At 41.3% G+C, this 12,460-nt stretch overlaps 1 protein-coding gene across 1 annotated transcript; it reads left to right on the top strand.

The window, feature by feature from the left end:
* The first annotated feature begins 669 nt into the window (after positions 1–669).
* impa1 (inositol monophosphatase 1) lies at positions 670–7,850 on the top strand. The gene is made up of 9 exons (XM_020463297.2): positions 670–781; positions 1,403–1,507; positions 1,885–2,018; positions 3,200–3,304; positions 3,566–3,611; positions 4,049–4,157; positions 4,742–4,850; positions 6,301–6,452; positions 7,408–7,850. The coding sequence occupies exons 1-9, from the start codon at positions 734–736 to the stop codon at positions 7,536–7,538; spliced, it is 939 nt and encodes a 312-aa protein (XP_020318886.1). The 5' UTR covers positions 670–733; the 3' UTR covers positions 7,539–7,850.
* The last annotated feature ends 4,610 nt before the right edge of the window (positions 7,851–12,460 follow it).

The following is a 12,460-nucleotide window of genomic DNA, read 5'->3' as shown; positions in this document are numbered from 1 at the left end:
ACGAACTACAAAAATCTCTGAAACTGGAAACACTTATCTCCCTCACTAGCTTTAAGCACCAACTGTCAGAGCAGCTCACAGATTACTGCACCTGTACATAGCCCACCTATAATTTAGCCCAAACAACTACCTCTTTCCCAACTGTATTTAATTTTAATTTATTTATTTATTTTGCTCCTTTGCACCCCATTATTTTTTATTTCTACTTTGCACATTCTTCCATTGCAAAACTACCATTCCAGTATTTTACTTGCTATATTGTATTTACTTTGCCATCATGGCCTTTTTTGCCTTTACCTCCCTTCTCACCTCATTTGCTCACATTGTATATAGACTTGTTTATACTGCATTATTGACTGTATGTTTGTTTTTACTCCATGTGTAACTCTGTGTCGTTTTATCTGTCGAACTGCTTTGCTTTATCTTGGCCAGGTCGCAATTGTAAATGAGAACTTGTTCTCAACTTGCCTACCTGGTTAAATAAAGGTAAAATAAATAAATAAAATAAAAATTTAAATTGACTGATTTCCCTTTATGAACTACTGTAACTCAGTCAAATCTTTGAAATTGTTACATGTTGCGTTTAATAGTTTTGTTCAGTATTGCTAATGGCGTGCAATGGCGCAACACTGGCCAGTAAGCGGCAGCACATACCCGTCATTCGTCTTGTTGGGCAAACTAGCCAAGAAGAAGACGATTCTATGCGGAAGTAAAAAATAAAAAAATTGGTTCTATGCGGAAGTGGTGGCTTATTGACTTTTCCCAACTCGATCTACTATCGGTGAGATTTTAGTCTTTTTTTCTCGATCATTCGTATGCTAGTTACAGTCTCTTATTTCCTATTCTGTGCACAGACTAGCTCGATAACGTGTTGTGTGTTACATTTTAAGATGGAATGGTTATAAATCCCCGCATATAGCTCGAGAACTGTTAGGCTAAACCAATCTCGGATCAGTACTGTAAATCGTTTTTTAAATGGATAAACAAGACTTTATCTGAAAACATTTGCAATGCAAACAGTTTTATTATAGAATATCGCTATTTGTTTTAATTAATTAAATGATTATACCATAATTTGTCAATGTACTTTCGCATTATTCCCATCAGTATAGGAACAATCAGTCGTTCTTCCCTCTAGGGTTGCTATTTTTACAAAGGTCATGCTCTTGGAAAATGGAAATTACAGGAGGATTTGCCTCAGGTTTCATAAAGCTCTTATTCTGATGGAATTGACAGCATGTTCAGCTCCATTGCTACAAGCACATACTGGACCCAGTATTGGGGTAGCTAGTTTATTTGCAAATTTCTCCAACATAACCATAGTATGATCGATAAACTTTGAGGTGTTATTTTATCAATGTTTTATGTATTAAGTAAAACCTTTTCACTGTCTGTTCCACAGCATCCTTTTAAGGACATAGGTCTTGCATCAAGGCACCATACCATGACTGACCTTTGGCAGAATGCCATGGACCATGCTGTGGCTCTGGCCAGGAAAGCAGGCTCAGTGAGTGTCTGTCTGTCTTTCTGTCTGTCTTTCTGTCTGTTTTTGTGTTTGTCTGTCTGACTGTCTCTGTCTGACTGTCTCTGTCTGTTTTTGTGTCTGTCTTTCCTTTCTGTCTGTTTTTGTGTTTGTCTGTCTGACTGTCTCTGTATGACTGTCTCTGTCTGACTGAGTTTGTCTGAATTTGTGTCTGTCTGTCTTTGTCTGTCTGTATGTCTTTGTCTGTCTGTCTGACTGTGACTGACTGACTGACTTACTTAGCTACTTACTTTGTGTCTGTCAGAGCGTGTGGTGGTGCTGCTTGTCTTGTGGTTTTCTTCACTGACCTTTTGGCTTCAGACAGAAGTTCCAGTATTCAACCGTGTATCTATCTGCTGCAGCTTGTAAGGGATGCAGTACAGAATGACATGAAGGTTATGTTGAAGAGTTCTTCTGTGGACCTGGTGACTAAAACTGACCAAAAGGTGGAGCAACTCATTATAGACTCTGTGAAGGAGAAATTCCCCACGCACAGGTACAATAACTTACTGTGGCTTTGCTTATATAAAGACATATCCTGACACATACATACATACATACATACATACATACATACACACACACACACACACACACACACACACACACACACACACACACACACACACACACACACACACACACACACACACACACACACACTTCTTATAGCCAAAGAAAAAGAGAAGGATTTTTACAGGTGTATTACAGAACCTCCCGATCAGTATCTGTTGGTGTTCAATCAGACATTATAAAGGTGTTTCTAGAGGATGCTGATATTATAAAGGTGATATTATACATGGTGTTTCTAGAGGATGCTGATATTATAAAGGTGTTTCTAGAGGATGCTGATATTATAAAGGTGATATTATACATGGTGTTTCTAGAGGATGCTGATATTTTAAAGGTGATATTATAAAGGTGTTTCTAGATGATGCAGACATTATAAAGGTGTTTCTAGATGATGCAGACATTATAAAGGTGTTTATAGATGATGCAGATATTATAAAGGTGTTTGGTGTTTCTAAATGATGCAGACATTATAAAGGTGTTTCTAAATGATGCAGACATTATAAAGGTGTGTGGTGTTTCTAGATGATGCAGACATTATAAAGGTGTTTCTAGATGATGCAGACATTATAAAGGTGTTTCTAGATGATGCAGACATTATAAAGGTGTTTATAGATGATGCAGACATTATAAAGGTGTTTCTAGATGATGCAGACATTATAAAGGTGTTTATAGATGATGCAGACATTATAAAGGTGTTTATAGATGATGCAGACATAAAGGTGTTGGGTGTTTCTAAATGATGCAGACTATATGGACTTTAATGGCGGTAGTTTAGTAGGTAGTTTTACGGAGAGGGGGCGATCTAGACCTGTCCAATAAGAGGGGGCGATCTAGACCTGTCCAATAAGAGGGGGCGATCTAGACCTGTCCAATAAGAAAACAGTGTGCTACGGAAAATGAAAATGAGCATTTCAGATTGTCCCTCTCTGTTGCAGTCGGTTTCCTTTAGTGCCTTAATGATCTTGCACGCAGAGAGAGAGCTGAAAACACAGGCGAAGCCGCCTCTGGCTTTACATAGAAACAAATGGAGGTCGACTGGGTTGTTCTTTTCCTGGTGTGTTTAAGCAGCTTTGTGAACATGACCTTGTTCTCCTTGTGTTGCAGTTTCATAGGCGAGGAGTCGGTGGCTGCTGGAGAGCCCTGTGTTCTAACTGACAACCCAACCTGGATTGTCGACCCGGTAGACGGAACCACTAACTTTGTCCACGGGTAATTTATTAAATTATTGTTATTTTCTCAAAAAAATGTGGTAATCATTTTGTGTCGATTTTAAAATATCTTATCAAACACCTGATTTCCATTTAATCCTGTCATTATGTAGCATGCACATTTGATCATCTTTCTGTAGCATTGGTTATCTTATTTAACACCATCTTTCTGTAGCATTGGTTATCTTATTTAACACCATCTTTCTGTAGCATTGGTTATCTTATTTAACACCATCTTTCTGAAATCCATGGCTTCCAACAGATATCCATTTGTTGCCGTGTCTATTGGCTTTGCAGTCAACAGAAAGGCAAGTTTTCCTATTAATCATTCAGATATTTTTCTGAGCCTAGAGAACTCCTGAGACGTTTCATTGTTAATTCTTCATTTAAAATTGCAAAGTTTTCTGTAATTGTTGCAATTGACAACAGTACTCTTGAACAATTACGGTAATTTAAAACCAAACTTTTTTTTGTCCTAGCATTCTGTGTTATATAAATGCGAATTTTTTTTTAATGATCAACTGACCGGGAAGATCATCTATGTTTAAACCAGTTTAATGTATATTCATCACCAGTCATTAAAGGGGCTGTAAAAGTCTAAAATGTTATTGAATTTAGATTTCTATTTTTGGTTTTTGAATTGTGGTCGATTGTGTACCCTCACCTCTTTCATGGTGTATACGGGGATAGTGAATCTCTGTTCAGATTGCCACCGCAACAGACATTCCTCTCTTGTTTCTCTCAGCTGGAGTTTGGAGTGGTGTACAGCTGCATAGAAGACAAGATGTACACAGCCAGGAAAGGGCAGGGGGCCTTCTGCAATGGACAGCTCCTTAATGTGTCAGACCAGAAAGGTTCAGTAGTTAGTTCAACCAGTGCATCTATAGTGCTGTATAGTAATACTAGTATTATGTCTCTCGGAATTCACTACTATTCATATTTTACTTTACTATAGACCAGTGTTTCCCAATCTTTTATTTAGTGAGAAGCCACATTTTTACATTTCCCTACTCCGTTTGAGTCCAGATTTACATTGTAGCGCTGCATTTAAACTAGTATTTTATTTTGGTTAAAATGAGCATTACAATTCACGAGCATTACAATTCATGACTATTACAATTCATGACTATTACAATTCATGAGCATTACAATTCATGACTATTACAATTCATGACTATTACAATTCACGAGCATTACAATTCATGAGCATTACAATGCATGACTATTACAATTCATGACTATTACAATTCATGAGCATTTGCAACATCTTTAGTTCTTAAAACAAATTTGTAATCGTTTATACACATCATCATTCAATTCTGACCTACTTCCCTCCTCACACTCCCCTGCTAAACTTCCCTCCCTGTCTCTCTTACCCTGTCTATCCAACAAACCTCAAATAGGAATGTCACTGAAGTGCTGAACTTTCTCATTACAGAAATCAGCCAGTCTATCATTGCTACTGAGTTTGGTTCCAACAGGGACACAGAGGTGGTTGACAAAATCTTCTCCAGCATGAGGAAGATCCTGTGTTTACCCATCCACGGGTAAGAATGCCCTGGCCACGTTTAGAATATAATCCACGGGTAAGAATGCCTTGGCCACGTTTAGAATATAATCCACGGGTAAGAATGCCCTGGCCACGTTTAGAATATAATCCACAGGTAAGAATGCCTTGGCCACGTTTAGAATATAATCCACGGGTAAGAATGCCCTGGTCACGTTTAGAATGTCATCCACGGGTAAGAATGCCTTGGCCACGTTTAGAATATAATCCACGGGTAAGAATGCCCTGGCCACGTTTAGAATATAATCCACAGGTAAGAATGCCTCGGCCACGTTTAGAATTACATCCACGGGTAAGAATGTCCTGGCCACGTTTAGAATTACATCCACGGGTAAGAATGTCCTGGCCACGTTTAGAATTACATCCACGGGTAAGAATGTCCTGGCCACGTTTAGAATTACATCCACGGGTAAGAATGTCCTGGCCACGTTTACAATTACATCCACGGGTAAGAATGTCCTGGCCATGTTTAGAATGTCATCCACGGGTAAGAATGCCCTGGCCACGTTTAGAATTACATCCACGGGTAAGAATGCCCTGGCCACGTTTAGAATTACATCCACGGGTAAGAATGTCCTGGCCACGTTTAGAATGTCATCCACGGGTAAGAATGCCCTGGCCATGTTTAGAATTACATCCACGGGTAAGAATGCCCTGGCCACATTTAGAATTACATCCACGGGTAAGAATGTCCTGGCCACGTTTAGAATGTCATCCACGGGTAAGAATGCCCTGGCCACGTTTAGAATGTCATCCACGGGTAAGAATGCCCTGGCCACGTTTAGAATGTCATCCACGGGTAAGAATGCCCTGGCCACGTTTAGAATGTCATCCACGGGTAAGAATGCCCTGGCCACATTTAGAATTACATCCACGGGTAAGAATGCCCTGGCCACATTTAGAATTACATCCACGGGTAAGAATGCCCTGGCCACATTTAGAATTACATCCACGGGTAAGAATGTCCTGGCCATGTTTAGAATGTCATCCACGGGTAAGAATGTCCTGGCCACGTTTAGAATGTCATCCACGGGTAAGAATGTCCTGGCCACGTTCCTAAATGGCATACTTCCATACTACTTATTAGACATTGCGTGGAGGCCAAGTATTTAAATGTTTTCTTGAAAGACTAGGATGGCATACTACATTAGCTGAGACATGAGTATGGGACCACTCTGCATACTATTCAGGAAGTTTTTTTCACATTTCGTATCCCAGAACTTATCCTATTGCTAGCGGGAAAACCTTCGTACCATCAGATAAGACTCTGCTCTGTGTGGGTAACTTGATGACATTAACCCTAACTCTGACGCTGGAAAAGCTTTGTGCAAGCAATAGTCTTGTCCAATAAGAAATGCCCGTTTTAGTTGTCTGTTGTAAAACATTTTGTTACGGTAATGAACACAACCTCTCTCTGTCCATCTTCCTAGGATTCGAGGTGTGGGCACAGCGGCCACAAACATGTGTCTGGTGGCGTCGGGCTGCGTGGAGGCCTACTACGAGATAGGGATTCACTGCTGGGACATCGCTGCCGGGGCCATCATAGTCACAGAGGCAGGGGGCGTCCTCATGGATGTAGATGGTACGTCACTGTATATCCCAGATAGCACATAGACCTCCGCCCCACATTTGGGCTCCTGAGTGGCGCAGGCGGTCTAAGACACTGCATCTCAGTGCTAGAGGCGTCACTACAGACCCTGGTTCGATTCCAGGCTGTATCACATCCGGCCGTGATTGGAAGTCCCATAGGTCGATGCGCAATTGGCCCAGCATCGTCCGGGTTAGGGTTTGGCCGGTGTAGGCCGTCATTGTAAATAAGAATGTGTTTTTAACTGACTTGCCTAATTAAATAAAGGTTACATTATTTAAAAAAAGATATTTTTTTTAAACATAGGCACCATGAACACACTCTTTGCTACTTTTATATTTTTTTATATATTCTTTTTACTTCTCTATTTTTTACTTAACAATAATTTTTCTTAAAACGACATGGTTGGCTAAGGGCTTTGTAAGTAAAGCATTTCACTGTAAGGTGCATGTGGCAAATACAATTCTGATCTACATATTCCCAGCCCATTCTGATGCGTCGGCCAAATGGTTTGCGTGTTCACTCGTAAAAATGGGTGGTACCGTGTGGCGCTAACAACGTCCAAGGTTGTGGGTTCAATTCCTGCAGGGATGAAACGCGTATACACTTACTGTACTGTGTGTCGCTTTGTATGGAAGTATCTGCTAAGTGGTACTAATCACAGTATATAGTACTATTATGCACAATAGCACTCAAGATCCAATCACAGATCAGCATAGACTTCAATTAAGCCTCAATAACAATCGATTACCCAGACGCTGAGATCTGATCAGTTTGTAAAAATGACAGTGTTTTTGTTGTTGTTGTTATTTAGCAGTTGTATTTTCATTAACAATTCCTGCAGGGAATACTTTAACTAGTTTTACTTTCATTATCAATAGTTAATAAGATATACGTTTCTTTACAGCTATAAAAAAAAGATTACAACATGAATTGTTCATTTTTCTAGGTGGACCATTGGACCTCATGTCCAGAAGGGTTGTTGCTGCAAATAACAAGATAATTGCTGAAAGGATTGTCAAAGAGATTGACGCGTTTACCCCTCTGCGAGATGATGCATCTACAGAGACAGAAGACTGAACAAGGAATAATTGCTATGTTTTAAGTCATATTCTTAGAAAAAAAAAGTGTTTTGTAAGCTTGTTTTATTTTTTCTCCAAAAGATATCACTGTTCTTGAACAATTCTGGTCATTTAAAACCAAACTTTTTGTCCTAGCATTTTGTGTTTTATATGTTTTTAATGAGTTTAATTATGTTTTTAATTAGTTCATTTTGAAATATTATAATTGTTTTATGTCAACTGATCAGGAAGATCATTTATGTTTTAAGACAGTACTGTATATGTATCACCAGTCATGTATGTAAAAAAAAAATATATATATTTTATTTGATTGAGTTTAGATTTTTTCCTTGGTTTTTGAAGTGTACAACATAAGTATAGCATAGTGAACGTATGAGTAAAGAAATGGTCCCACGTTGCTCAGTTGGTAGAGCACGGCGCCTACAACGCCAGGGTTGTGGATTCGATTCCTAAAAGTATGATAATGTCTGCACTCACTACTGACTTGTAAGTCGCTCTGGATAAGAGCATCAGCTAAATGACTGAAATGTTAAAACTCAGTCAATTCAACGTTTAATGCAGCTGCAAAAGGGGCTCTTATCCAGGAGTGTGAAAGGTCCGGGATAGAACTATGTCCACTTAATGTTGCACCCTACTGGATTGCATTTTCATTTGAAATGCGCTGTTAAATTATATTCATTTAGTTCTGCACTTACTTAAAGCCTACAATATATATATATATTTGTGAATTACTTTTTAAAATCATGAATGAACTTTCATGATGTCTTTATGTTAAGTCTCCCTTTATAGCCACGTTGTATACCTGGTACAGACGTTGTGTCTGGATATCTTACAAGTGTAGACGGATCTGGACAGCGAAACCATTTAAATCGTCGTTATCCCCACCTTTTTTTTTTTTAACAAGTGGCACCATTGAGTTATTGACATAAATATGTGTCTTAAAATAATATGAACCTAATTAATTTTTTGAAGGAATATCTGTCAAATAATTTGAATACAGGGAGGGACACAGTGGACGGATGAGAGACACGCTTTAATACCATGTGTGCGCACAATCATAATATGGACAAGTTCAGGAACAAGGACGCATGTTAGCGCCAGGTGTCAACAGCTTGCTCAGTTACCTGGGGGTGGCAAGTAGCCTAGTAGTTAGATCGTTGGCCCAGTAACCGAAAGATTCCTGGATCAAATCACAGAGTTGACAAGGTAAAAATCTGTTGTTCTGCCCCCTGAACAAGGCAGTTAACCCACTGTTCCCTGGTAGACTGTCATTGTAAATAATAATTTGTTCTTAACTGTCTTGCCTAGTTAAATTAAGGTTACATTATATATATATAAAAATAGCAGCAGCTAGCAACTCAGCTCCTCAAAGGCCAACATGTTCTTATGTTCCCAGTCGGCTGTACACTGTTTATGGCCTTATGTCTTTATTAGTACAGTTGTTATTTTGGAAAACTACAAATTGTGTTTCTCATTGGACAAGACCAGGTAGTCCCACCCCCAGTTTCACTTAATTTCAAAACGTTTTCTCCCTACTGAACCCCACCCTGGGTGGTATTCACTATTTACCAGACAACCCTGGGTGGTGTCACTTGATACCAGGCAAACCTGGGTGATATTCACTAGACACCAGACCACCCTGGGTGGTATTCACTAGACACCAGACAACCTTGGGTGGTATTCACTAGATACCAGGCAAACCTGGGTGGTATTCACTAGACACCAGGCAAACCTGGGTGGTATTCACTAGACACCAGACAACCCTGGGTGGTATTCACTAGACACCAGCCAACACTGGATGGTATTTACTAGACACTAGACAACCCTGGGTGGTATTCACTAGACACCAGACAACACTGGATGGTATTTACTAGACACTAGACAACCCTGGGTGGTATTCACTAGACACCATACAACCATGGGTGGTATTCACTAGACACCATCCAACCATGGGTGGTATTCACTAGACATCATGCAACCCTGGGTGGTATTCACTAGACATCAGACAACCCTGGGTGGTATTCACTAGACACCATACAACCCTGGGTGGTATTCACTAGACACCATACAACCATGGGTGGTATTCACTAGACACCATACAACCCTAGGTTGTATTCACTAGACAACCCTGTGCGGTATTCACTAGGCACCATACAACCCTGGGTGGTATTCACTAGACAACTAGACAACCCTGGTGGCATTCACTAGACACCATACAACCCTGGGTGGTATTAACTAGACACCATACAACCATGGGTGGTATTAACTAGACACCATACACCCCTGGGTGGTATTAACTAGACACCATACAACCATGGGTGTTATTAACTAGACACCATACAACCATGGGTGGTATTCACTAGACACCATACAACCATGGGTGGTATTCACGAGACACCATACAACCCTGGGTGGTATTCACTAGACACCGTGCAACCCTGGGTGGTATTCACTAGACACCATACAACCCTGGGTGGTATTCCCTAGACAACCATGAGTGGTATTAATTAGACACTAGACAACCCTAGGTGGTATTCACTAGACAACCCTAGGTGGTATTCAATAGACTACCCTGTGTGATATTCACTATGCACCATACAACCCTGGGTGGTATTCACTAGACAGCCCTGTGTGGTATTCACTAGGCACCATACAACCCTGGGTGGTAATTCACTAGACAGCCCTGTGTGGTATTCACTAGACAACCCTAGGTGGTATTCACTAGGCACCATACAACCCTGGGTGGTATTCACTAGACAACAGACAACCCTGTGTGGTATTCACTACACAACCCTGTGTGGTATTCACTAGACAACCCTAGGTGGTATTCACTAGACAACCCTGTGTGGTATTCACTAGGCACCATACAACCCTGGGTGGTATTCACTAGACAACTAGACAACCCTGGTGGCATTCACTAGACATCATACAACCATAGGTGGTATTAACTAGACACCATACAAACATGGGTGGTATTAACTAGGCACCATACAACCCTGGGTGGTATTCACTAGACAGCCCTGTGTGGTATTCACTAGGCACCATACAACCCTGGGTGGTATTCACTAGACAGCCCTGTGTGGTATTCACTAGACAACCCTAGGTGGTATTCACTAGGCACCATACAACCCTGGGTGGTATTCACTAGACAACAGACAACCCTGTGTGGTATTCACTACACAACCCTGTGTGGTATTCACTAGACAACCCTAGGTGGTATTCACTAGACAACCCTGTGTGGTATTCACTAGGCACCATACAACCCTGGGTGGTATTCACTAGAAAACAGACAACCCTGTGTGGTATTCACTAGGCACCATACAACCCTGGGTGGTATTCACTAGCCAACTAGACAACCCTGGTGGCATTCACTAGACACCATACAACCCTGAGTGGTATTAACTAGACACCATACAACCATGGATGGTATTAACTAGACACCATACAAACCTGGGTGGTATTAACTAGACACCATACAGCCATCGGTGGTATTCACTAGACACCATACAACCCTGTGTGGTATTCACTAGACACCATACAACCCTGGGTGGTATTCTCTAGACAACCCTAGGTGGTAATCACCAGACACCATACAACCCTGAGTGGTATTCACTAGATAAACCTGAGTGGTATTCACTAGACACCAGACCACAATGGATGGTATTCACTAGATAACCCTGGGTGGTATTCACTAGACAACCCTGGGTGGTATTCACTAGACAACCCTGGGTGGTATTCACTAGACAACCCTGGGTGGTATTCACTAGACAACCCTAGGTGGCATTCACTAGACAACCCTGGGTGGCATTCACTAGACAACCCTGGGTGGTATTCACTAGACAACCCTGGGTGGTATTCACTAGACAACCCTAGGTGGCATTCACTAGACAACCCTGGGTGGTATTCACTACACAACCCTGTGTGGTATTCACTAGACAACCCTAGGTGGTATTCACTAGACAACCCTGGGTGGTATTCACTAGACAACCCTGGGTGGTATTCACTAGACAACCCTAGGTGGCATTCACTAGACAACCCTGGGTGGCATTCACTAGACAACCCTGGGTGGTATTCACTAGACAACCCTGGGTGGTATTCACTAGACAACCCTAGGTGGCATTCACTAGACAACCCTGTGTGGTATTCACTACACAACCCTGTGTGGTATTCACTAGACAACCCTAGGTGGTATTCACTAGACAACCCTGTGTGGTATTCACTAGGCACCATACAACCCTGGGTGGTATTCACTAGACAACTAGACAACCCTGGTGGCATTCACTAGACATCATACAACCATAGGTGGTATTAACTAGACACCATACAAACATGGGTGGTATTAACTAGGCACCATACAACCCTGGGTGGTATTCACTAGACAGCCCTGTGTGGTATTCACTAGGCACCATACAACCCTGGGTGGTATTCACTAGACAGCCCTGTGTGGTATTCACTAGACAACCCTAGGTGGTATTCACTAGGCACCATACAACCCTGGGTGGTATTCACTAGACAACAGACAACCCTGTGTGGTATTCACTACACAACCCTGTGTGGTATTCACTAGACAACCCTAGGTGGTATTCACTAGACAACCCTGTGTGGTATTCACTAGGCACCATACAACCCTGGGTGGTATTCACTAGAAAACAGACAACCCTGTGTGGTATTCACTAGGCACCATACAACCCTGGGTGGTATTCACTAGCCAACTAGACAACCCTGGTGGCATTCACTAGACACCATACAACCCTGAGTGGTATTAACTAGACACCATACAACCATGGATGGTATTAACTAGACACCATACAAACCTGGGTGGTATTAACTAGACACCATACAGCCATCGGTGGTATTCACTAGACACCATACAACCCTGTGTGGTATTCACTAGACACCATACAACCCTGGGTGGTATTC

The sequence above is a fragment of the Oncorhynchus kisutch genome, linkage group LG27 (genome assembly GCF_002021735.2).
Source record: "Oncorhynchus kisutch isolate 150728-3 linkage group LG27, Okis_V2, whole genome shotgun sequence".
In the NCBI taxonomy this organism is placed as follows: Eukaryota; Metazoa; Chordata; class Actinopteri; order Salmoniformes; family Salmonidae; genus Oncorhynchus; species Oncorhynchus kisutch.
The sequence above is the reverse complement of the archived record's forward strand: the minus strand, read 5'-3'. Positions and strand labels throughout refer to the sequence as shown.